Source organism: Lonchura striata, chromosome 1 (assembly GCF_050655825.1).
Source record: "Lonchura striata isolate lonStrDom1 chromosome 1, ASM5065582v1, whole genome shotgun sequence".
NCBI lineage: Eukaryota > Metazoa > Chordata > Aves > Passeriformes > Estrildidae > Lonchura > Lonchura striata.
The window spans coordinates 20,375,320-20,400,646 of record NC_140703.1 but is presented as its reverse complement, the minus strand read 5'-3'; the positions used below and the strand labels follow the sequence as shown (position 1 = coordinate 20,400,646).

Genomic DNA, 25,327 nt, shown 5'->3' with positions numbered 1-25,327 from the left:
CCTGCTTTTCATCACTAGGATTTGGTGTTTCCCCCTTTTTTCCCAGAATATATGTCCAGCCCATATGGGAACAGAAATGGGTCTTGATTTCTTTTGCTCGCAGATTAAAGAGAAAATAACAAAGCCAGTGATTCAAAGGGATACTAAAAGCTTTCTTATTACAAAGATTTCCCTTATATCCAGCTCCAGGAACAGGCACCTGCAAGGATGGTTTGGTACAAGAGCATGTTGGCACCTTGGGTAGAGAGTCAAAATTAGGAGATGGATAGAAATAATATGTTTTTTCTGCAGAAATTGCCCTTGATTTCTTTCATCTCTGCAAGAAATGTGGTTGGTGTGACCAGCAGACCAGGGTCTGGGGACACCGTGGCAGACCAGTGGCTTGATGCCACTCTCAGTGTGGGATGGCAGCAGGCACAAATATCTCACACCCTGGAAAGCCCAATCCTGAGTTTGAATTAAGAGAAAAAAATTAACAGCTTGGCTGATGGAGGAGATCTCCTGTCACGAAAGGGATCACAGGTGATGGCAGTTCCTTCCTGGCCAGTGGTGTGAGAAAGCTGAAGGAGATAATGGGAAGAGAGAGCTGTAGACATGAAGGCATTTGCCAAGAAGAAGCTCAGGAACCCTGCAAAGTCTGGGAGCTCCATCCAAGCCTTCCCAGGGGTAGAACATTAAGGTGTTTATTGCTGTATTAAAACCTGTGTGCTAATGAAGCGTCTTGCTCTGAGCACCCCTGAGTTGTGAAGGTGGAACAGGAGGAGCAGGTAAAAAAACACACAAAATCTGGTCTAAGGAAGCTGCAGAAATTCCCCTCCATCACAAACTGGTGGCCCTGGCTTATTCTGGCCATGGGAAGTGGGGACATAGCTGCTCACGGAGCATCCAGTGCTGCCCAGCTTCTCCATGAGGATCTTGGAGACCAGAAAACTGAGCCCCACAGACAGGCAGGGAAGGGCTGGCAGCCTGAGCTGGACCACTTTGTTCAGGACCTGGGGAGCAGCAGGAACAGCAGCAACGTTGTGTGGAGGCCAGGTGGCTTCTCCAGGGATGACGGCATGACCAGTGCTTTTCCAATGATGGTGTTTCATGCCCGTCATGCAGAGCTGGGTGGGAGCACTGCTCCCCACACTGCTAGGGTGGTGGGGGAGGGTTGGGACTATAGGCTGGGACCAGGGGGTTCCTGAAGGCAGGGGCTACACTGGGCATTTAAAGAGCTCTATGAAGCGGAGGGAATGCCAAGCAGCTGGTGGGGAGAGCCGGGTGTCCAGGTGGCATTTGACAGGGAGAAGGAGCGCAGCCGGGCCTTGTTTGGGGCGGTGATGTTCCCCATTAATGTCACCTCTTGGCTCGTAGCCCCCAGGGCGAGGTCCAACCCGGCAGATTCCCGGCCAGGCTGCAGGGCTGCAGGGGTTAACCCTGCGGCTCCCGCACCACCTCTCCGCCCGCCCTCCCTCCTCCCTCCCGCCGCCGAGGAATTTCCTAAAACACCCCCCCAAAAAGTGGGAATATAACAATAATTTAAAAAAATTATAAAATACCCACCCTGCCGTTTCCCCCTCCCGCTTCGATCTCCGCCTTTAATACCAACAAACAACTCCTCGACTCTCCCTAAAGGAGGCGTCTTTGATCGGAGAGAGACGAGCCCCGCCGGGCACCGGCATCGGCATCCCCGGGCACCGACACCGCCGGCACGGGCACCGCGACGGCCGGGCACCCACAGCCCCGGGCACAGGCACCGCCGGGCACCGACAGCCCTGACAGCGGCACCGGAGCGCTTCCGGCACCGGCATCCTCGGGCACTCACAGCCTCAGCTCCAGCACCTCCGGGCACTGACATCCCCGGGCACCGACATCCTCAGGCACTGACATCCCCGGGCAGCGGCGCCTCCGGGCACCGACATCGCCGTCTCCGGCAGCCCCGGGCACCGCACCGTGCTCCGAGGCGCCCGACCTCGGGATCGAGACCGCGGCCCCACCGGGCACCAGCAGCGGGAGTGAAGCCCTCAGCGCAGGCCCCGAGACATCAACGGGACAGTGGGCAGTGCGCTCCGGGCACCGGGACCGAAGCACCAGGCACCAGCACCCGGTTGCGATGCTTCCCGGGGTGGGTCCCCTCGCCTTCTTCCTCCGGTGCCTCCTGCTCCTCTTCGCCGCCGAGAGCCGAGCCCGGGCTCGTAAGTCTTACTCGCTCTTGTCCCGGCTGCGCTGCTTCCCGCCGTGCCTCAGTTTCCCCGGCACCGGCGTCCCCAGGAGTTTGCGCGGGTGCTTGGCGGGCATGGCTGAGGGCACAGGGAGGTGCCACGGCAGGTGTTGGACATCGGCGACTGGGATGTCCCGGAACATGCCACCGGCCAGGTTTGCTGTCCCGCGCTGCTGGGGACATGGCCGTGTCCCCCTCTGTCTGCTGCTGTCCCCGCCTGCTTTGCGAGGCTCTATAGCACCGAGCACTGCTCTGCGCGCTGGTGAGGGAGCTGGGGGGCTCCGGGGATTAGCAGGGGCGGGAGGAAGATCCGGGACCCCCTTCCATGGGGTAGAAATGCCACAGAGCAGGAGGTTGTCTGACAGACCTTCCTCTGCACAGATCCCACCCTGCACGAGTGCATCTCCCCTCCAAGGGTGGACGGGGACAGGGACAACGCCTCCCCCACCCCAAACAAATCTGGGGTCTTTCCTCCATGTCCATCCCTCGTCCATGTCCATGTCCATCCCTCAGTCTCTCCCACTTTTGCTCCCAGTGGGCTGACTCAGGCAGAGATGGTTTGGGATAAAGAAGGGAGGGTTGGCACTTCCCACAGAAAGGCTTGAAGGACTTAGCCAAAGCTGCTCAGGAGCTTGGAAGGTGCTGGACATGTTAATTTGGGCCAGGGGGTGGGCTTGGCTTGGGAAAAGCACTGGGACCATGCCAGTGGGTGCTGGGAAACATCGCAGAGCCATCAGAGCTCCGAGCAAACTGGAGCAGGACCTGTTGTGTCCCTACATTTATTCTGCCCTTTAATCTCCTGGAATCCCAGCGGAGTCTGCCGGTGGCTTTGTCAGGGTGATTTACAACTCGCCTGCTGCCAGCAGTGCATTAGGCACTCAAAAAATCATCCTGCTGGAGTGTGGACCCAAAACATGAGCACTGGATTGCTCATCCCGACTGTGGGGTGTGCTGGGGGGAAAAGGGGGTGGATGGATGGGGCTGTGCAAAGCCCTGGAGAGTAAACCCCAGGTGGATGCAGCTCCTTTCCCTTCCCTGGGCTCATCCAAAGCTGCCAAACCCAGCCCACAGCATCTGTTTCTTGAATGAGGGGTGTGAGTCTGACTCCCTGCCCCTACCAGGCTGCCATGGTAGGGCTGGGAAGAGGATGGAGCCACATCCAGAAGGTGAAACAGGTATTAAGTGAGGTGTTTGCTCTTTGCAGGTCATAACAGCCTGTAAACTGGGCATAAACTATGCTGGATTGGGGCAGTAAGGGCTTGCCTGATTTGGGGGGGAAGTGCTGGGGCCCGTTTGCAGGACTAAAATGCTGATGAAGAGCTGGTAACTGTGGGATTGAAGCAGGGCTGGAGCAGGGAGGTCCAGGGTCATTGAAACACTTTCCAGCTTTCCAGCTCTGAAAGGCTTCAGCTTTGCTGCAGGGCTTATCACACCACGTGGAGTGTTCGGCCAGTACTTGCCCCAAGGTCAAGGGCAGGCTGGTTTGGGTGACAGAGTCATCATCAAATTGTGGACTTCTCTCTCCACCGGCCCTCTCTGCAGGCTCACACTTTTCTCAGGGCTGGGTGTTCAGGGAGAGTGAAGACAGGAATAAATTAGTTACGAGCAGGCTCATCAGCCAAAGGACCTACAGTGTCGTGGCTAAAAATAGGTGAGAAGCAGAAATGCTTGGGCTTGAAGGCAAGTCAGAAAAGAAGAATTTGCCTACAGAAACAGGCTATTTTAGGGGATTTTCTCTCTAGCTGAAGAGAAATATCAGATGCACAGGTTACTGGGACAAATGTGCTGCATTCTGAGTAATTCAGGGGCAATGGTTGAATGCAACAATGTTTTGGCTGGAGGCATCTAAACACCAGCATCTCTGCAGAGCATGGGGCAATAGTTTTTCCCAGGAGCTTGGAAGCTGCAGTTTCATTTCTTTTTAACATGGTTGCTGGAGACAAGGGCGTTCCTGGGATCTTTCTGTTCTACAAGTTTGGGTCCAGATGAAGGATGCTCCAGATGGGAAGGACCATGATGGAAAGCAAGTGCTACCATGGCCATGGTAAGGGAGAGGCTGCACACCCTGCTATACGAAACGCAGCATTCCCTTGGGAAGGAGTGGGGGAAAACAGGACCCTGTCTGCTTGGCTTCTCCACTCTGGAGAACTCAGAGATGCTTCATGAGGCTGCATTTTCAGAGCCACAGAGCTCTCCAGACTCCCAAAACCCCAAGAAGATATTTCCAGCTCAGAGCTGAGCGAGGCGAGTGTGCAGGAATTGATGTAGATGTGAGCGAAGCCTTTAGGATGCCAAATGTCAAGGGCCCCATGTGTTTTAACCAGTCCCTTCTCAGCTAAGTTGCATTTTAAGCCCTTCATAAATACAAGGCTGTCACAGGAGTGCCTGGACTCTGTGTACCAGACAGTGCTCTTTACACTTTATTTATGGCTGCTCTTAAAAACAGGTTTGCATGAGCTCCCTCCCTCAAGCCCAGCGCTGCACTGGCTGGTAGGTGTGTGACCTCCAGAAAAGCTGAGAGCTTAGCTCAGACATGCCCTGCTCTGGGGACAACTCCAAAGGTGACATCTGGGGATGCAGGACCACCTTCCCCCCTCAGCCTTGGGATGAAATAGGAGAAGAGGAGTGAGGGGAGATGAGCAAGACCCCACGACCTCTTGTTGAGCCATCAAATTGCTCAGAACACTCACAGAGGCAGAATCACAGAACCCCCCGTGGCTTGGGTGGGAAAGGACACTAAAGATTTAGGATAGGCATTGTTGGAAGCTTTCCAGCTACCAGGAAATAGAAACCTCACCAGAGGCTGTGGCAGAATCTCCAAGCAGCATCTTCATAAAGCGGTTCAGAGACACCAGCTCATGGTGACAAACTGAATGGTGTGGAGAAACCCTTCCTGGGCTGCATCTCTCACACCATGAGAAGGGAATGTCTCCTTAGGATGTGCCTCAGACACCAGCTTCAGACACCAGCCACCAACAAGATGCCACCCCACAACTTCTTGACCTGCTCTAGATCCAGTGAGAGTAAACCCACATGACTTTTCTAAGTGTGCTGCTGCTGGAGGTGCAATAAGTAAGATCACCTTGCTGATCAGCATGGGAGAAATTCATGCCACAAATGGCTTTTCACTCCAAGTGAACTAGGATGATGTCCAAAGTTGAACCTCTGAACATGAAATGATTAGCCTGGAATGGGAAAAAAATTGTCCAGAGTCTCCAGCTTTTAAGCCTCATCCATCCATCCATCCATCCATCCATCCATCCATCCATCCATCCATCTATCCATCCATCCATCCATCCATTATCCATCCATCCATCCATCCACCCACCCATCCATCCATCCATCTTGCTCTTGCCCAAGCACGCTGGCACCTCTTGCCAAAAACATAACACTACTGAGATGCCAGCAAGTGTCTCCTGCTGCCCAGCACTGCCAGTCAGCTTTAATTTTACCAGCAGGCCCTTTGCAGACATGAATCAGGCTGCTTTTGAAGGCTGGACCCAAACCAGGGCTCCACTTGTGGTTAAATGTTTGAAGGAAGCAGCCAACTGGCATGGGATCCTGCAAGCTGAGCAGGGCCACATCACACCAAGGCAACTCAATTTCTTCACCCTCAGCATAATTCATGAGGATGCTGCAGCAGGGAGAGATGAAGTCATTTTCTCACCCTTTTGCAAAACTATGATTTTTTCTTGGTAGTTTTGGTTTTATGTTTGTTTTCAAGCCACATGCTCACCAGTTTTGTGTGGTTTGCTGTAAGCTCATAACCTGCATGGCCAGGAACTGGGAGTCGCTGACTCTCAAGAGCTATGGAGGCAATCTGAAGCCCTTATCAGGGAAAAGGAAGTAAAATACTGCTGCCTGTCCCTCTGGTAACACCCACTCCAAAGCTATTGCAAGCCTCCACATCTGCAGACGCAGCGGTGGCCCCATGCCGCTGTGAGTGGGGTACAGCTTGGAGAATCAAGTGCTTAAAGACATCAGAAGAGAGTCTCAAATATGCTGGCAGGGCTTGAACTGGAAGAGACCTATGAAGATCTTTGTGGACCAACAGGGCTACCTTTCCTGCTGACCAGAAGGTCTGGCCTTGGAAGAGCATCACCAGAGTTCATCCTGAGGGTGGTCATGAGCTGAGGAGGGACTTCAGCCCACCCCAGCATATTTGGATGAATTTTGTCTGGTTGATTGGAGAAATTCATTAAGCAGGTGGCATCTCCAGCTTTGGCAAGGTGGGACAAGCCCCTGCTGTGTCCCGGGTGACAGAGTGGAGTGTGGGATGGCTCTTAGCATCTTTGGCGGAGTGAGAGCCACTGAAATAATTCTGGGGACCTTCTGCTATCCATTAAGGAGCCTTCCCAACAGCCTGGCAGGGTCAGCACCTGCTGGCTCACCTGAATTCATGCACTGTGTGGTGGGCACCATGCCTTGGAAAACAGCCCTCCCCCTCTCCTGTATCCCCAGGGTGCTGCAAGGTTTTAAAAGACCCATAAATACTTCAGGAACCGTAAATGTCTCCACTGCCTTTGAGCAACTCAATCACCCAAACTACAAAATTCCCTCGATGACATAATCTTTAAAACCACCTTCAGTTTCCAGTGGGGCTGTGAGCATGTAAACCACGAAAATCACCTGCAGACAGGTGTGTGCTTAGAAAGAGCTTGGGTCCTGGACTGACCCTCCGCCTGCTCCATGGGACAGTGGAGGCAGCACCCTGGCTGTTACAGGGTCCAGGTTCCTGCAGACCCTACTGGGTTTGGAGCTCACTGGAGTCAGAGCAATGCTGCATCAAGCCATGTGAAGCCAAAGGGCTGAGACCCAGTGGGATGGCACAAGCAGCCCAGTCCTGCTTGTCCATCCTCAAGAGAATGAACTGAAGCTCTTAGGAGTAGCAAAAGGTTTTCCCCCAGAATGTGTTTTCATCCATGATTTTTTTTTTTTTTTTTTTTTTTTGCGGGGGGGGGGTGGGGGGGTGGGGGCGTGGTAACAGTGAAAATATCCCCTAAATTCAGGGTCTTCCATCTCTGTCACCACTCCCAAACTTTCTGATCTCACTGGGGGAAACTCCATGCTGTAGCATCACCCTGAAATCACCTGTCCATCTTCCATCTCTGTTTTAGAGTGAAAACTATTTTCTGCCTCAAAACCACCCATTCTGTTCCTTTCTTGCAAAGGGAGTCCAGTTTGCTCAGAGGAGTTGCCACTCGGGTCAGGTGGGGTCCCAGTGTAAAAAATGCGTGCAAAAAAGAGTATAACCAGGGGGAACAAAATATAGGTTTAGTGGGTGGGATGTGGGGAACATCGTGAAGGCTGTTCTTGCTCTCATCACAGAGAGCCCTCCCAGGAAGCAGCCCCTTTTCTCACCTGGCTTCTCTGGGTTATTTGCAGGGCCGGAAGCGTTCTGCGACTTCAACGGCAAGAAGTACAGCCCAGGGGAGAGCTGGCACCCGTACCTGGAGCCCCAGGGGCTGATGTACTGCATCCGCTGCAGCTGCTCCGAGGCACGTCCCAGGCGGGCTGGCAGGGACCTGCTGATAACGATGCAGATAAGGATGCTGATGATGCTGCTGCTGCTGCTGCACTGGGGCTTCGCTGCTCACCTTTGAAGCAGATTCGTCCCATTGTCTCATTTGACCAGAGGAGTTATTTCCTGGGGAGGCAGATAATGATAGGCCAGGGGAAGGGTTCTAAATTAGAAGAGGGGAAGTTTAGATGAATATGTTCACAAGGAATTTTTCCCTGTGAGCGTGGAGAGGCCCTGGCACAGGGTGCCCAGAGAAGCTGTGGCTGCCCCTGGATCCCTGGGGTTGTTCGAGGCCAGGTTGGAGCAAGCTGGGACAGTGGAAAGTGTCCCTGCTGATAACAGGAGGTGGAACAAGATCTTAAAGGTTTCTTCACAGCTGAATAATTCTGTGATTCCATGGTTCTACCTCTGTAGCCCTGGTGGGCAGTGGGTGGAGGTGGCTGAGGGCTACTGTAGGATGATGGGTGGCCTTTGCTGATGAGAGACCAAGGCTGAGTTTGAGCCAGGGCTGGAGCCATCCTGGTGATTTACAGGCAGCACAGTTTGTTGTGATAGTGTGTTCATCATCCTGCAGGTGCGGACCATGAACTGAATGTTCCCTGTGGACTAAAAAAACCACGTCTCTCTCTCCCCAGAGCACCAACATCAGGTGCTACCGGATCCAGTGCCCAGCTCTGCCGTGTGCCAGCCCTGTCACCGAGCCCCAGCAGTGCTGCCCGCGGTGTCCTGGTAGGTGGACATTCCTCAGGGCTGGGGTGACAAGGTGGCCACAGTTCTACAGGGCAGTGCCTCCACTGCTGCCACCTGTGGCAGCACTGTGATGCTGGCTCTGGCCCTGGTCACGGAGCTCCAGCTGCTTTTTCCCTCCAAAAATCTCGTTTTGATGGAAAAGGCTGCCAGACCACCTTCTCCCCCCTCCCCATCCCAAGAGCTTTGTAGGGACAAAGCATCAGTTCACACTTCAGGGCCAAAACAGAAGTTGGCAATTTGTTCTGATCATTTGCCAGCTAAGTGTCTTGGATTTAAAAAAAATTACAGTTTTTTAACAACTTCCTTCTCTGCACTGGAGACTATCTCAAGTTTTAGACCCAAAACTCTTTCTACCTTACCACTACTGATTGCCTCATTTTACCTCAATATGTTCATTCTCACCCCCACAGATTACATAAAGATTTAGTTCTGAAACTTTCCCTACCTGAGTGCTGGCAGAGCTAGTCAGAAACCATTAGTGATTTGAGAAATTAGGAAAAAAAGATATGGAAAAAACAAATTAATTTTCATTTTTTGCTAATTACCCATGAGACAAGCGCTTTTTACCTGACTCCATCTGAATCTGGCAATCGCTACAGCCAGGGGAGGGAAAAACACAAGAATTTTGTTGAGGTCAGACTTCCAGTTCTTCCCTCTGTGCTGAGCTCAGGGCAGTCGGGGCATACCCATCCTTCAACAGCTTTTGGACACTTCATTGCTGACCAGCCACACAGCACTTGAGTGTGAAGTGACTGCTGGTCCTCTTGGGGTGGGCTGGTGGGGCATCAGCACTGCACTGGGGCCAGGCTCTCATCCCGCTCCTCTCCTCTCTCATCCTCTTTCCCAGAGCCTCACTCCCCATCCGGCCTCCGTGCCCCTGCCAAATCGTGCCAGTACAACGGGACGACGTTCCAGCAGGGCGAGATGTTCAGCAGCAGCGAGCTCTTCCCTGGCCGCCAGCCCAACCAGTGTGTGCAGTGCAGCTGCTCTGTAAGCCACCACCCCAGCACCTTCTCTCCACCCTTACTGCCCTTGCACAGGGCTGGCCTCCAGCACTTTGTGCTTTGAGTTTGGCTGGGAAATAAAAGAAGGGGCAAAAGAGCCCAAATCACCTCCCTGTGTCATGCCAAGAGTGCATGCACACCATACACACACACACACACACACACACACACACACACACTCACACACACACAGGGGTTACATCAATTGATGCAGGACAAGGAAGGATCTGTGCTAGTAGAAGAGCTACTCTGAGCCTCTGGCGCAGGCACACACCTCGGAGCTGGGTGGCAAGAGGAATAACTGACACGTGGAAGTGATGCAGCTTTTGAGGAGGCCGGTTCCTCTCTTAGGGACCCCAGCGGGCAGTGGGAAACACTGGGAAGGAGCCCTCTAATCCCACTGCATGTGCTCATCCGTCACTGTCCCCAGGAGTCTGGGGAGTTCCTCTCAGGGGCTCTGTGTTTTTGTCAGGGTAATGCCTCGGATACAAAGGGGAAAATAAAGGGCTGGCTTTGGAGCCTGCAGTGGGGGGATCTGATGTGGTCAGCTGCTAGAACAGCTGTGTTAACAGCTGGTCTACCCCTCTTTGAAAACTGCCCCAAGAGCAGAGCCTGGGGGATAAATCTTGCTTTTAGGGCACTGGCTGTTCCCTGCCTGGGGCAGGTCATGGCTGCGAGCTGCTGGCAGAAGGGAAAGGAAGGGAGAGGCAGGTCTGGACTCCCCAAGTGTAGAGCAGGGTTTGGTATGCAGTGACTTCTGCCAGATCCTGTCACCCACCAAACTTCCCTCATCCTTGTGTTCCTTGCACAGCCGTTTGCCTTCCTGATAGGAGAAGAGGTAGCTATGCTTTGTTTTTTTAAGGATATCCTTGGCTGAGCTCTTGGTCTTGGTTGACTGGGAGCTTGTGGATGTCCCAGAGAAAATTGGTGCATGGAGAAGGTGACCTTACTGTCGAGGTCTGGCTGCTGAACATCTTTTTTTACCCTTTGGCAAAGTAGCAAAAACTTATTCCTGCAACAAACTGGTGCAAATCCACTGATTGAGGTGGCACTGGGATGCACCAAGGTAGAGGCTGGCCTCGACCTGTGGTTTTCAGCTTGAATCACCTACAGCAAAGATATTTTCCAAACTATCCACTCAGGTCTACCCCTGCACCTGTGTGTGCTTGGCTCTGGTGTTGTGGAATTAACCGAGAGAGGGAGGGCAGAGCTTTGGTGTGGACCTCAATCTGGGCTCAGGGTCATACTTCCCATTTCTACCCATCTCCTCTGGGTCCTTTTCCTGGCATATGTCTGGGAAAACCTTCTTGGGCGTTGTTCTGCAGAGCTGAGGGGCGTGTGGTGGCTGTTTCAGGCCTGGCAGCACTAGTGATGCCTGAGAGGGAGGCACTGCCTGCCCTTTTTGAGGAAGAACAGTGTACTGTCCATGGAAAGGCCATGCCAGGAGAGGACACAGCCCTGCTGTGCCCTGCAGGATGGATGGTGCAGCAGGGACAGACTTCAGCTGTCAGCAGGTGCTGGATGATTGGTGGTATTCTGATCCTGGACTCAGAAAATCCTGGAATGATTTGGGTTGGAAGGGACATAAATGGGAGACATACGGATCTTTATAATGCTGAGAATGTGTTTTTTCCTCCTGCCTCCCTAGGAAGGCCAGATTTACTGTGGCTTGGTGACCTGCCCCGAGCTGCTGTGCTCCTCTCCCTTCAGTGCGCCGGATTCCTGCTGCCAGTTCTGCAAAGGTAATGAGGCTGGGACTGAGGGCTGGTTGCCACCTGACAGCAGGAGCCATTTCAAGCCACTTTAGCAGGATTTTGGAATACTGGGCTGTAAATCAGGCCACTTGTTATCTTTTGGTTGCATTAGGAAGTGAAAGCTGAGGGCTTGGGTTTTCCTTGGATAATATGAATTGCATGTGCAAAGCTCCTGTCTCTCCAGACTCCTGGCTAGACCAGAACATGGAGGAGCGCTGCTTTCATCCACAGAGAGCAAACCTCCCTTCAGCCCTGCAGCATCTTCCAGAGCAGTGTTTTTCCCTTGCAGATGACTCCTTTGAGAATTCCACAGAAGAGGAACCCCTGCAATTAAACAGAGGTGTTGTACGTGACTTTTTCATTTTAAAACTCCACTTCTTGCTTCTAGTACAGCCCCCTGAACAACTCACAGAATGCCCTTGCACATTGTCCTCTGCAAAGAGAACAGCTCTAGGACACTCAGATCCTTGCACAGCAGAACCACAGACACCTGATTTTCAGGTGAATCATTCCATGGGATTGACTCTAGCTGGGAGATATCAGCCTAGGTGAGACCTCAGGCCATGAGGGAAAGACTCTTCTCTCCCTTGGCAGCATCCTGGGGACATGGCTTAGTGGTGGACCTGGCAGTGTCAGGTGAAGGCTTGCACTCGATAACCTTAGAGAATTTTCCCAACCTAAGTGATTCTGATTCTGTGATTCTATGGCATCCTTGGAAGAGCAAAAGACCTGCAGGAACTGGAAATCTGGGACACTCCTCCTCCTTGTTGTCCAGTGTCTGCCAGGTCAAACAGCCGAAGGACGTTGTCAGAGCAGACCCAGAGTTGATCAGCAGCTAGGCCTGATCCTTGCGCATAGAGCCAGATGCCCAAATCTCTCTTAGGAGGGTTTTTCCTTCAGGAGAAGGTGCCCCCTCTCCCTGTGGGCATCCAGGTGTCCTGCCTCCCACCAGGAGGGCAGTGCTGGGGCTGGCCATCACTCTGCCTTCCCCAGGCTGTTTGTATCAGCAGCCCCAGCAAGGAAAAAATGACTTTTTGGCTGCCAAGGGTTCCTTCATGGAGACATTTCAGAGCTGGGCAGCCCATGCCAGGTCTGTGGGATTAGGTCACTTAGCTCCTGGCTCTGCCCTTTTCCATACTGCTCCACTACCTATAAAACCTCCAAAATAGACACAGGGGACCCTTTGTGCTGTGTGTCTTGTCCCAGCACTCTGCTTTTGGAAGCCTGGGATGTTCCTGGCATTTCAGTCCTGCTGGCTGGCAGCCCCCATGCCATGACTCCCCTGGTGCCTAGCAGGTGAGAGAGCAGGATATGGCCCATCATCACTTTTCTGATCCTGTTTGAGCCACACAGATACTACTCCTCATTTTCCCATCTAGGAAAGACCAGCCTATTTCCCTGTGTGTTTTAGGGATGCAGGACCTCACACACTTCTCTGAGGGCATTGGGTTGTGCTTGGGTAGAGAAAGGTGTCCCAGTGAGGGTGACCCATGTGAGGAGGACACCAGTGTGGGGCACTGGCACCAACTGCTCAGCACCTCTTGGCTGATTGCAACAGCAAGATGGGGAAGGGTCTGGAGCACCAGGAAAGGCTGAGGGAGCTGGAAAGAGGCTCAGACTGGAGAAAAGAAGGCTTAGGGGGACCTTGTGGCTCTGCACAACTCCTGACAGTAGTTGTTGGAGGATCGGGCTCTGCTCCCAGGAACAGGGACAGGAGGAGAGGGAATGGCCTCAGGCTGTCCTAGGGGAGATTCAGGGTGGATATTAAGAAAGTTTCTTCCCCAAAACATTGTTCAGCCCTGGGACAGCTGCCTGGCATCTCCATCCCCTGAGGGATTTAAAAGCTGTGTGGACGTGGCACCTGGGGACACGGGATAACAGTGGCCTTGGCAGGGCTGAGGGAATAGTTGGGCTCCATGATCTCAGAGGAATTTTACAACCTTCATATTTCTGTGATTTATATGGCTTGTGGGCCATTTCTTACCCCTGTGGTCTCTGCCCCTTCCACTCCTGAGGGAAGGTGTGCAGGACACTGCTTGGCTTTTTCCAGCATGCTCTGGAATGAGAACCACTCAGCTGCTGGAGTCTGAATCCCCTCTCTTCTCTGTCTGCTCACAGAGACACTCACAAGACCAGTGCTTGGGAGAGGTGGTGGGGAGGAAGCCACCCAGAGCCACCGTGTCCACGGTTCTCAGCTCTTCCTTGGAGTTAATTCCCAGAAACTTCAAACCCAAGGGTACAGGTGGCACCACTGTGAAGATTGTCTTGAAAGAGAAGCACAAGAAAGGTAAGGGATGGAGAGGTCAGGCAGTCTGTATGTGACTTAAAGTGACTTCTCCAGAGCTTGGAATTCTTCAGGGAATATCATTCAGCAGCAGGTTTCCACCAGCAAGTCCTTCTCCCCATTCTTCCACAGCCAAGTATCTCAGTCCTCATGCCCACAGTATCCTGACTGCACAAACCCACCACTCTCCAAAATGGGTTGGAAGAAGACTGGTCCTTGGAATGTTTTGAAGATCTAGGACTTGGGAAGGAAGGAGCTCAGCTGGAAGATTCCACATGGGCCTTCCAGCACAGAAGACAGGATATTTCTCCTTGTGCAAGGGCTGGGTCTGACCCAGAACTGTCCCAGGTGTTCCTCCCGGAGGAGAGAGTAGGAAAGTAAGATGAGGAGCCAAGCCCCTTGATCCAAGGAGGGGAATAACAGGTCCTTTCTCCTCCTGGCCGCTCTCTCACCACCGTGCTTTCGGAAGGGCTCTTTTCAGTCCTTGGGCGTGAAGGCCTGGAGGAAATTTTGGGACCTCCAGGAATTTCCGTGGAGGAGTCAGCAGGTGGCACTCTTCACTGTGCTTCATTCCTGCGACAGCCTGGGAGGGACCCGGGACTCCCAGAGGTTGGGAGCCAGGTGAGGTCTGGCCCACACTTGCCCCTGCCCCACCAGGGTGGTCAAGCCCAGCAGAGCCATCTCCTGGCGCTGCTCCCTGTGTCCCATGGCACCTTCTGGGAGTGGTGGCTGTGGTGTCCCGTGCCTGCTGCTGCCAGAGGACCTTGCTCCACCACACAGCAGGACCAGCCGTGTCTGAGGCGCTGAAAAGGCAGTGACTCCACCGAGCCTTGGGCTGACAAAGAGGAGCAGGATTTATGTCCACCAGCAGCTCTTTTCTCTCTCTGCTGCAGCTTGTGTTTACAATGGGAAGACCTACTCTCACGGGGAAGTGTGGCACCCTGTCTTCCGGCTCTACGGCCTCCTGCCCTGCATCCTCTGCACCTGCAGGGATGGCATCCAGGACTGCCAGAAGGTCAAGTGCCCTAAGGAGTATCCGTGTGAATATCCAGAAAAAGTAGATGGGAAATGCTGTAAAATATGCCCAGGTAGGTGGGATCCAGCCTGCTCCTGCAGCTGCCTTCCAGTTCCTTCCTCAAGCTTGGCTTAAAGCCTCACGCTGACAGATGTGTAGGGATTCAGATTGCTGGTGGCTAGAATTCACACCAGACAAATTCAGCAGGGCAAGCACTGATGGAAGGGTTGGCTTGTCTTGGTGGGCAGCAGGACTTTCCCAAGGTAAAGAAGATCCCCAAGACCCCCACAAGGTTCCATCTGTTGGGAGGATGAAGTCTGGAGAAAGATGCCTGAGGCAGGACATGCTTAGAATGCTCGGATGGAAGGTGCTTTCAGGGGAGAGGACACAGAGTCTGTTCTCCAAACCTCCAGGTGGCACAAAAACCAGAGGGTTAAATTGTGCCAGCTGAGGTGTAGGTGTGAAGGCATGAGTGAGGACACTTCCCAGGAGAGGGGTTGTCTGTGGTGCTCATGGTTTGTTGGAATTGGAACCCCCCATCTCTGGAAAGGGAGGTTGAACACACAGGTTTTAGGGTGGTCCAGGTAGAACTGGGCTGGGGCTGGGACATGGAAAGGGGCTGGAGCCCCAGGAGAGGCTGAGGGACCTGGAAAGGGGCTCAGCCTGGAAAAAAAGAGGCTTGGGGGGACCTTGTGGCTCTGCACAACTCTTGACAGGAGGGGACGGCTGGTGGGGAACAGGGATAGGAGGAGAGGAAACAGCCTCAGGCTGGGCCAGGGGATGCTTGGATTGGATGTTACAGACAATTTCTTCCCCAAAAGGTTGTCCAGCCCTGGGACAGCTGTCCAGGGCAGTGGTGAGTCCCCATCCCCAGAGAGATTTAAAAGCTCTGTGACATTTGGAGACATGGGCTGGTGGTGTCTTGGCAGCACTGGGGGAACAGTTGGACTTGATGATCTCAAAAGTCTTTTCCAAATTCAGTGATTTTGCGATTCAATGTGGAGAATACCTCTTTTCCTTTTCTGTTCAATGTACTTTGGGTTTCTCAGCTCTCTGGTCTTTGGAAAGCTGTTTGCCTTAAGCCACAGACCTGGCAAAGATGTGGCAGGGCATGACAGCTCCTCCTGTTCCCACTGGAGAATGTTTTGTGGATGATACCTCTCTCTGTACTGGCACTTATCAGGAGATATTCAGCTGATGGACCACCCACTGCCTGCCCAGGGAGGCTAAAGGTACCTGAGTGTCTTTGAGTCTGGCTGCAGGGGCAGCAGGTTGTCTGTGATCCCCTCTGATCCACATCTTCCAGGGGTTTCTGTGGAGTGGTCTCACCCAGGAGAACAAGCAAAGTACACTGCCATGTTTTGGAATGGCTCCAAAGTCATTTGAGCTGAGATTTTCCCCTGAGTGGAGAGGTTCTGGGATGGCCTCCCCAGGGGAGCAAAGGGCAGAAGCTCAGCTTGTTTTAATAGGGTTTTTGATATGTTTATGAGCAGGATTTATGATGTGGTGCCTGGTGGGAATGGGATCTGATAACTGAGCAGAGCCCTTCCAGTCTTGCATTCCCACTCTAGTGGGTCTCTCTGGTTTAAATCCGACAACTTTCCCTGCTTGGATCTGTTGTCTGCTGTTCAGACTTCATTTTATTTCCAATTAAACACCCTGATGCAGCCAAAATTATTTTGTTCCTGCCTTCCAGTTCTCATAGATGATGATCACACACACACGCACACACACAAACATTGCTCAGCCAAGTTACATCCTTGCCCTTTCCTTCACTGTGTGGAGGCTTTCCCAGGTTCCTTTTCCAGGTGCTTTCTGGGACTGCCATTATCTTCCTCCTTTTTTCCCAGTAACTTAGGAATGCTAAGTGACTTTGCCAAAGTGACCCCGGCCCCAGGAATTGCTGGGATGTGTTGTCTGGATGTGGGGAACACTGCTGTGGGCAGAGCTGGGGACCATGACCTCTGTGTCCCTGCTGTTCCTCCCAGATGCTGTGGGGGTGAGAAGCTCTTTGGCTGTTAAATTCCCGTTGAATTGCAGGGGTTCCTTTCCTGCTGTGAAGGTGGGACTTTAACCACAAACTCCATAATCTCAAAGGGCTGTTCCAGCTTTAACAGCTCCACACTTCTGTGAATTCCCTGGAAGCAGGTGAAGGTGAAGGCTCTGGGGCAGAAATTTCCCTGCTCCCTGACCCCACAGTGGGACATGTGCTCATCCCCCTCTGCCTCACGCTGAACTGCAGAGCTGAGCCTGTCCTCTGGCTGCTGAAAAGCTTCCTTTGTTCCTTTGCTTCCCTTTAAACTGAGATCTCCATTCCCTCTCAGAGAGGAGAGCTCAGGACCACTCCAGAAAGCCTGGGGGAGAGCAGAATCAGGCCTAAAATAACTGTCTTACTAAAATAAACCCCAGGCATCTATTTATAGCCAAACTTTCTTTCGAGTAGTGTGAAAAGCTTCAGCATCCAAACTGACTGGGAGAACAAGGCTAAATTCAGTAGAGCTGGGCTCCTCTGCATTCCAAGGACCACAACCAAAGGCAATAAATCTCCTTCCAAAACCATGGGGCATTCTTAATTACTCCAGATACATTTAAAAAAAAAAAAAAAAAAAAAAAAAAAAAAAAAAGAGGGAAAAATTAGCAGCTCTCCTTTAGCAAGAATGCTGAAAAAGTCACATAGGACCCAGTGTGTATGTCCTTGTGGTGACACCCTGTGTGGGGAGGGTTCTGGGGCTGATGCTGAGCCCACCTGTGGTGCTGAGCCAGGCACACTGCCCAGGAAGCCCAGGCTCCCCTGCTGTGGGCTCATCCCTTTGCTCCCTTGGTGTTCCTCCCCCAGCAGGAGCAAGATGGGAAGTGGGGAATCCAGCCCGTACTTTGTGGCCATGGTGGCATCAAAGTTCCTGCAGAGAGTATGGGGGATGCAGATGGACAAAATCCCCCTTCCCCATCCCTGATGGCACAGAGACTGCTGGGATCAGAGGGAATGAAAAATGTAGAGAGAATGAAGAGGTCCACAGCTCCTTTATTAACCTCTCCTTTGCTGCTGGTCCTGGAGCTGGGGCTCAATTCAGGGAACAGACCGGGACTGTGCCACGTGGCACCAAAGCAAATGAGATGTCTTTTCTGTGACCTGGGTGCTGAGATGGTCCTTCCTTCCTGTTTAATGAACTCTGTCCCTGTTTTTGTTCAGAAACCAGAGTCAAACCCACGGATGAGATCGCCACCCCCCAGTGTGGCAAGAGCCCCAGCCGTGTCTTTGTGTACACATTTGTGCCGCCGCGTTCAGAGGCATCCAAGGAGATCCTCAGGACCATGGCCATTGAGAAGGAGCTGGCAGAAGAGGTGGAAATCTACAACTGGAAGCTGATTAAAGGTGAGCACCATGATGAAAGCAGCCAGGGGAGCAGAAGGTGTGTGTGTGGAAACCTGATGCTTTCCAAGCTTTGTTCAATTTTTCTGGGTTTTCTCGAGGTGATCCACCCCTTGCATGGTGAATCAAAACCTGCTGACAGCAGGCTGGCTTTTCTGACTCCCCCATTTCACACTCTTTTCCTGCATTCCATGCAGACATGGGGCTGGAAAACACTTTTGGCTCCACTAAACTCACCATAAGCTGCAACACCATCTGGAGGCACAGCACAAGAGCAACCAAGACAAGGGCCTGGGGGTTGCTCCTGCAAACATGCCTGCTCTCATGCCAAATGCACATGGAAAACAAACAAAAGAATTGTTCTGGTGACTCTGTGGTTTTGCTTTCACTGGTTTTTTACACCCCAGTCCACCTACAGCTTGAAAGCTGCTGCAAAGGTGCATACATGGGGGATGAATGGTCCCCAGCCCACTTTTCGGATGGGTGGATTTGGATGCTTCTGTTGGTGTGTGCTCCAGAGGTCAAAGCACAGCAAATACACTGCCAAATGTCTCCAATCTCTTGTTCTTCCCCCACACCTTCAGCTTTGCCCCATGGACGAGAGCAGTCCAGGGACAGCTGGCCCAGCAGATATTTGTGCTGCCTTTCTCTGCGGCCCAGGACAGCATCCCAGCGCCCCATTCCTGAGTTTCCACTGGGCATATTCTACCCCAAAGAACTTGAGCACTTCAGGTTGGTCGTACCTTTTCTTTGGACGCAGTGATCCTTGGCCTGTGTCTGCTGGACAGGTGCAGCCATCCTGGTCTCCTGGTATGTCCATGTTTCACATCACTCCCTAGGGAGACCTCAGCCAGCTACTGAGACTGGGCACACTGGGACAGCACCTGAGAAATCAACTCCAGAGATGGAGCCCTGGTTGCCAACATGTTTCCTTCCTGGCCCTGCCATCCTTCCTCCTGTGCGGTGACCCCTGCCCGTGCTGCCCCTCCTCAGCGGGGCATCCCTCACAATGGCACCTTGTGGCTGAGGACAGCTCTGAGCCTGCACTGTCTGGGCCCTGCTGCTTCCTCCCCTCGCTCCTTGGCACAGGGCAGCACCCAAACCTCCTCGGCACCTTCCAAAGCCAAAAGCTTCACATCTTCATGGAGCTCCTGAGCCCTGCCAGCCAGGGACAGGGGAGGCCCTTGTCCCTGAGGCCAACACAGCTCTTTTGCTTGGCAGAGTGAAGTGTTGTTATTGTGAAAGAGCATGAGCTCACTCACATATGGATTCCACCTCTCCATGGCCATAACTCTACCAACAGAGCAGCGTGTGTGGAGTAAAGAGGCTGCAAGTCACACCTGGACCTCGTCCATCTGCCTTTGTGTGGGCTTATGATACCTATGTGGCCTCATCTATTTCTGGGCCAGGATGGTTTCCTCCATGAAGCAGGAGTCGGGAGGAGAAATCAGCACCAACTTCCAGCCAAAAGTCTTACCCAGCTGGCTGCTGGCACATAGCTGGCCTCCAGAAGAGTTGCAGTGCAGGCTTCCTCATCTTTTTAGGGGTCTGAACCTCACCAGGAGTTTTTAGAATTGACTTTCTGATGTTTCGGACCTGTGGTCCTCTCACTGCGGTCCCTTCTACAAAGTTCTTTGCCATCTTTCTTGCAAATCCCCTTTAAAGCACCAAGTATGGTGGTATGTGCCCGACAGCCCCAGCAGCTCGCTCCATCTCATCCCAAACACTGCCAGGAATTCTCCTGCCTGTGCCAGGAAATGGCATTGCCCTGTGCCAGCTCCCTCCATACTCCTCTCCACTGGCGGACTGTCCTTAGCTTGTACTATCTCAATTCTTGCTGGGGCACGGCCTGTGTTCCTCTGCTGCTCCCCAGCTCCTGGCACATCAGGAATGACCCTCTTGGGGGGCCAAAGGTCTCAGCCAGCTCTCTGAAAGCTCTTGGGGAACATTATCTAGGTCAGTTGATTAAAAGATGTTTATCTCTTGTAGCACTTGTTTAAAATGTCCTCTTGGTTACTAATGTGCTGGAAAGTGCTTCATCAGCCCCAGGGACTGTAAGCACACCCTCCTGCTCCTTTCTAATTATAGACCAGAAGAATTTATTGAACACTTGTACCTTTCTTGCATTAATAACAGTTTTGTTATCTCCATCCAGTATCTTCTTTTTTTACTGGTAGGAGTTATTTACCTACACCACTGGAAGGACTAAATAATAGTCCAAATATCCATCCACTTCTCTCTCTGCCTTTGACTTCCTGTACTAATTTTCCACAGTTGATAACATCTCATTTATATGGATTGTGAGGCAGTTCCCCCTCAAAACATACTCTTTTTAAGTGTAATTGCTGCTGGGAATCAGGGAAAGTCTCATAACCAAATAAGGGGGACCATGTTGCCTCTCACATCTGCTGGCAGCAAGAGACTGGATGTTCTGGGAGCCTGAGTGAGAGGTGGGGAAGGATATTCCAGGCATATCTGCCTGGTTTGTCATGCCTTGCAGGAGAACAGGAATACCACAACCCCTAATCCCACAGGAAGATCACTTGCATTGCTAAAAGCAGGTTCTGGTTTGCATGGGTCAAACATCTCAGTCAGGCATCTCCACTAAGGGGCCAATGCTGGCAGGGGCAGAAATATCAATCTTTGCTGAGGTCACTTGTGTTCTTTCCTGTCCTGGAGCAATTTTAGTGCTGCTGATGAGGAGATAGAAAACTTTGGTCCCTGGCTGCTTCCAGGGAAGGAGATCATCTGAGCATGGAGGGGTCTCTGCAGTTGAGGAACAGAGGTGTTTGAGAGTAGGCAGAGGGGACAAAGATTCCAGCGTCCCCTTCCTCTCACCTTTATTTCTTTTATGTATTTAGGGGAGACTGGAACTCCTGCAGGGCAAGATGCTTTCTGGAGCAACAAAATCCTATTGCTTCCACCTGCTTCATGGTGAAACATCCTGATTTAAGCAGTGACTGTTTTCATAGAACCTTAGAATCTTAGCAAGGTTTAGGCTGGAAGGGAGCTTCAAGCCTTCCCTGTTCCACACCCCTGCTGTGGACAGGACACCTTCCACTATCCCAGTTTGCTTCATCCTGGACTTGAACACTTCCCCATTGTGTGGCAGCCACAGCTTCTCTGGGCAACCTGTGCCAGGACCTCACCACCCTCACGGGAAAGAAATTCCTCCTAAAATCTAATCTGATACTTAAATGAGATATCTCCTGGCCTTGGCCAGCCCTGGATTCATTCCCAGCTCCCACCAGGTTCTGGCAGCAGGTCCTGCACCAAACCAGGACTCTGGGGCAGACAGTGTCAGGAGAGGACAGAGAATCCAAACTTGTGTGAGCCTTGAATTGCGCATTGCAGAATCTGATGCCCTGTGTCCCCTTCTGCAGGAATATTCCATCTGATCCAGACCAAGAAGATCAGCAAAAAAGAATTCAAGCAAGAGGCACAAAACTTCAGGCTGATCACTAGCACAAACGAAGGTAGGGAGAGAAAAATCCCCTTTCCTCACTCCTCCAGCACTCCTTGTCCCAAACTCCTGATTTCCTGCTCTGCTCCAGCCATTCCAAAAGGCTGTGTAAATCCCAGCACGGCATGGGAAGCTGAACCATGGGGATAGCACTTGTGCAAGTGTAGCTGGGTTGGGGCTGACCTGTCTTCACACCCTACGCAACACTCCAGGTTAACAACCACATTTTCACTTTATGGTATTGGAAAGGGCAGCCAGCTTTCTAAAAGTGGATGCGTTCTTGTGAAATGCAGGGGTTTTGTCTCTCCAGAGCCCGTAAAACTGTTCGATTTTTATATGTAATCCATCTGGTGCTCCTGGGAGCATGGGCGGAAGGAAAAAATGGTGCAAGGGATTAGAAAAAAATGAAACTGTTGAAATATGTTTTAAAATAGTTCTGGATGTTCCGGGATGTGCGTAAGCATGACAAAGAGCAGGAATGCAGGTGCACACGCTGGGAGTGCCTGTACTGAGAGAAGCTGCCTGGCTGCTCCCTGCTGGCTGCCTCCTGGCCTGGCTGAGCTGCTGTTTAGTGGGATAGGCTCGGCTCAGAGCCATGCCCCTCGTGTCCAGCACCCGTGAATTATGGGGTCACTGGGAACAGTGCTGCTGCCCAGGGCACACCAGCACTTCCAGTGCCCCGGGCATGCTGAGGCTTGTTTTCACCCCCAGCCCATTTGAGACAGCATCTTTTGACCAAACCCTGGGGGATCATCCAGTCTCTGCTCCCAGGCTGGAGTGTCTGGCACGTGCCTCCTTCTTCTTGTCTCAGTTTCCCCTGACAAATAACCCTGTTGTGAAAACATCCCACTGATGTGGCTGCAAGTTCTAGGAAAGCTCTGACCCATGATTTCTTCACAGCAGAATATTCATTCAGCTAGAAAATATTCCCTCCACCCCTGGGGTGATGACATTGGGGCTGCATAATCCTTGCTGGGTTTGCACTGAGGGAAGGGAACACTTGGAGGGAAAGCACCTCCAGCCACCTTCTGCATATCTTGAGATTCTTTTGGGGAGCAAGGAAAGGGACTGGGACACTTTGTCTTGGTTTGGGGAGGGGGAGATTTCACAGCTCCACATTTGATTTGCTGGGAGTCTGCAGCTCCTTGGGGGATTCAGAGGGATTCCTTCCCTCTTCTTCTGCAGCAGGATTTTCCCCTACCACAGGAGGACCCAAGGCTGAGGCAGCAACAGAAAAATGAATATAAATGGGGGGGGTTTGACAAAATGGGGCTGACAGAAGGGAGGAGAGACCCATACCTGTCCAGTGCCCATGAAAGTGAAATTTTGGCTTTCTGAGGTTGAGACAGAAGCAGAATGCTTCTTCCCCTAAGAGGCAGAAAGTCAGCCCAAATCCAAGCCATGCCAATGAGGACATGGACCTAACACCACATCAGAGCACCCTTTAAAGAGGTGGAGAGGGAGGCTTATCCCTGTTTCAGTGTGAGCCCCCCTTTTTTTTTTTTTTTTTTCCAGAAAAGAAAAGTGCAAGTGTTTTCCACAAAAAGCATTGATTGTGCCATTATTGCATTGTGAGGGTGAGAGCCCCTCCAAGCCCCGTTTTAATTGCAGGACCATTGTACCTGTGTCTGGGATCACTGATGAGCTGCTCTGATTGTGACCAGCACTGTGGGCACCCCTGTCCCACAGCAAGCTGCGTGTGGATCCTCCAGTGCCAAGGATGCTGCTGTGCTGTTCTGCTCCTGTGCTTTCCTGTTGCTCATCTGTGTCTGTCTTTGCTTGTCCAGGTCACTGGAACATCTTCCGAGCCCACACGTCGGAGCTGAGGATGACAGAAAGCCCAGAGAAGGAAACAAAGACCTTGTAAAGCAAAGAACTTTTCTCTAACTATTGATTTGTCTACACACAGACACAAATACACATTTATATGAACTCCAGAGCTGCATTGTTAAATAGACTGGCACTGCAATACAGGTTACACTAGTGGAAATTCCAGCAACTCCAGAGAATGATCCCAATCCATTGGCATTGAAGCCACAGCCGTGTAGGTGCCTCTCTCTGGTGGGAGAGTCATCACCTCCCACTGTCCCAAAGATGTTGCACGAACAGAGGGAGGAGGGAGAGATGGTGGAGGGGTGGGACCTGCTGTGACAAGAGGAGGTGGGATCCATTCCGGGCACCCCGGCATCCCTGAGGAGCATCAGGAATGCAGCAAAGGGGAACATGGCCATGCTTCTTACCAGCTGATGGTAGAAAGATGACCTGCAAAGAAAGAAAAATCATCCCTCCTTCTTTCCTTGGATCCCCTGGGAGCTGCAAAGGGGTTTCTTTGACTGAGTGCCCGCCAAGGGGTGTTTTTGAAAAATCTCTTGTCTTCCAGCTGGGATGATTTTTTTCCCTCTTTTCAGATCACTTGAAAATGTAGGCTTTGGGAGGACCCGCCTGCTGGCAGAGTCTGAGACCCTGAATGCTGCACTAAGGTCGCTACTCAGCATTTATTGTGCTATATATTTATATGTATCCTATATAATATCTACCAGGCTGTATTCACAGGAGGGGCATCTCCCAAAGGGCAAACAGGATCATTTCTGCAGCATGGGGAGGAGGGTGTGCAGCAGCAATCACCTTCCCCCTGTCTGGAAACAGCTTTGGGGGATTTTCAGGTTGGTTTGGTACCTATGTTTATCCCTGGATTCTTGTTTTATTCTGTTTTGATAAATCTATTTATTTGGAGATCCAACTCTGTCTGACAAATCTGATTAAAAGTCTTCTTGATTCAGCTTCCTGTGCTGGTTCTCCTTTCCCTGTAGGGTCTGTGTTAAGGCTCGGGGGTCCTGGTGGGGTCTGGTTCCCTTGCACTCACTTGGGCAACATCCTCAAGGTTGGGATGCAGAGAAATCCCCCAGATGATTTGCTCATCAATAGGGGATCACCCCTTCACATTTGCTTGTGGTCTGCTTAGAGCTCAGGGCTTGGGCCCTGAGCTGGCACTGCTCAACAGAACCACATGACAGGGCTGAGCTGCCCGAGTTTATCCAGGAGAAAAGCCCTGTGAGGCTTTGAGCATTAGGGGGTCTGCCCATGGTGTGAGGTGAAGGGAGAGGGGCTGAGCCACTTCCTTGCCCCATGGCCACCTGCATGGCTGTGGCTGTGTGTGGGCAGGGAGAATGCTGCCCGTTCTCGGGCAGAGCCTGACCCCTCACTTGTCAGTCTAATTAGCTGGCCCTGGTGTGATCTAACTGGAGCTGAACCAAGGGTCAATTTGTGCTCATTTACCAGAAGTGGAGGCGTTTGGAGTGAAGCTGCCCCAGTGGGGTCACAGGGAAGGCTGGGAGGAAAGCAGCACGAATTCTGCACTGCCTGGTCCAGGTGAGGCTTCCTTCAGGTATCTACAGGAGGCTGAGCCCATACAGGCTGTCCTGGGACCATGGGCACTAAGCCCAGACACAGACAAAGCTCCTGGGCACAACCCAGCTGAGTGCCTTGCATACAGAACTCCTCTGACATGTCCAGGAGGAGGGTGGATGCTGCTGGTTGCTCCATGGCCAGGAGAGACCCTTTGGTGAGCAGTAACAGAGGAACCTGCACGGGGTTGGTCTATTCTCCCATGGAACAAGTGAAAGGGCAAGAGGAAATGCCCTCAAGTTGCAGCAGAGGAGGTTCAGGTTGGATATTGTGAAAATTCCTTCTCCAAAAAGGCTGTCCAGCCCTGGCACAGCTGCCCAGGGCAGTGGTGGAGTCCCCATCCCTGGAGGGACTGAAACCTGTGTGGATGGGGCACTTGGGGACATGGGACAGTGGTGGCCTTTGCAGGGCTGGGGGAAAGGTTGGACTGGAAGGTATCAGAGGGCTTTCCTAATGTGAACAATTCAGTCATTCTACAATTCTATGGATGTGGTCCCTGGCATCCCTCCCTGAGCAATCCCTGCCCAGACTGTGCTACACTGTACCTCTAGAGAGCCC

General features: G+C 52.2%; 2 protein-coding genes across 5 annotated transcripts in view; one reads left to right on the top strand and one right to left on the bottom strand.

The window, feature by feature from the left end:
* The first annotated feature begins 1,429 nt into the window (after window positions 1–1,429).
* Window positions 1,430–24,144, top strand: CHRDL2 (chordin like 2). 3 transcript variants are annotated; one of them, XM_031505760.2, is made up of 11 exons: window positions 1,430–2,177; window positions 7,589–7,701; window positions 8,360–8,453; window positions 9,322–9,464; window positions 11,127–11,220; window positions 11,522–11,577; window positions 13,351–13,519; window positions 14,410–14,604; window positions 17,722–17,904; window positions 21,285–21,377; window positions 23,152–24,144. In XM_031505760.2, the coding sequence occupies exons 1-11, from the start codon at window positions 2,096–2,098 to the stop codon at window positions 23,229–23,231; spliced, it is 1,302 nt and encodes a 433-aa protein (XP_031361620.2). In that variant the 5' UTR covers window positions 1,430–2,095; the 3' UTR covers window positions 23,232–24,144. The 3 variants fall into 3 exon arrangements, with proteins under 3 accessions (XP_031361620.2, XP_085425426.1, XP_085425335.1); XM_085569209.1 differs by lacking the exon at window positions 1,430–2,177 and adding an exon at window positions 2,196–2,465; XM_085569300.1 differs by lacking the exons at window positions 1,430–2,177; window positions 14,410–14,604 and adding an exon at window positions 2,191–2,465.
* The window catches only part of POLD3 (DNA polymerase delta 3, accessory subunit), a 54,999-nt gene continuing 34,282 nt past the window's right edge, over window positions 4,611–25,327 (bottom strand). The window contains exons 12-13 of one of the 2 annotated variants that reach the window (XM_085569529.1): window positions 22,987–23,186; window positions 4,611–7,850 (exon numbers count right to left, since the gene is read on the bottom strand). In XM_085569529.1, coding sequence (XP_085425655.1) covers window positions 22,999–23,186 — 188 coding nt within the window. In that variant the 3' untranslated portion in view covers window positions 4,611–7,850; window positions 22,987–22,998. Of the gene's footprint in view, window positions 7,851–17,533; window positions 23,187–25,327 lie in introns of those variants that run through there. The other variant, XM_031505710.3, reaches the window with a different exon arrangement.

Coding starts and splice junctions, on each gene's coding strand:
- CHRDL2 (XM_085569209.1), top strand. CDS start 2,279: ATGGCTGAGGGCACAGGGAGGTGCCACGGCAGGTGTTGGACATCGGCG. Junction 7,702..8,359: donor TCCGCTGCAGCTGCTCCGAG/GCACGTCCCAGG, acceptor CTCTCTCCCCAG/AGCACCAACATCAGGTGCTA. Junction 21,378..23,151: donor GATCACTAGCACAAACGAAG/GTAGGGAGAGAA, acceptor TTGCTTGTCCAG/GTCACTGGAACATCTTCCGA.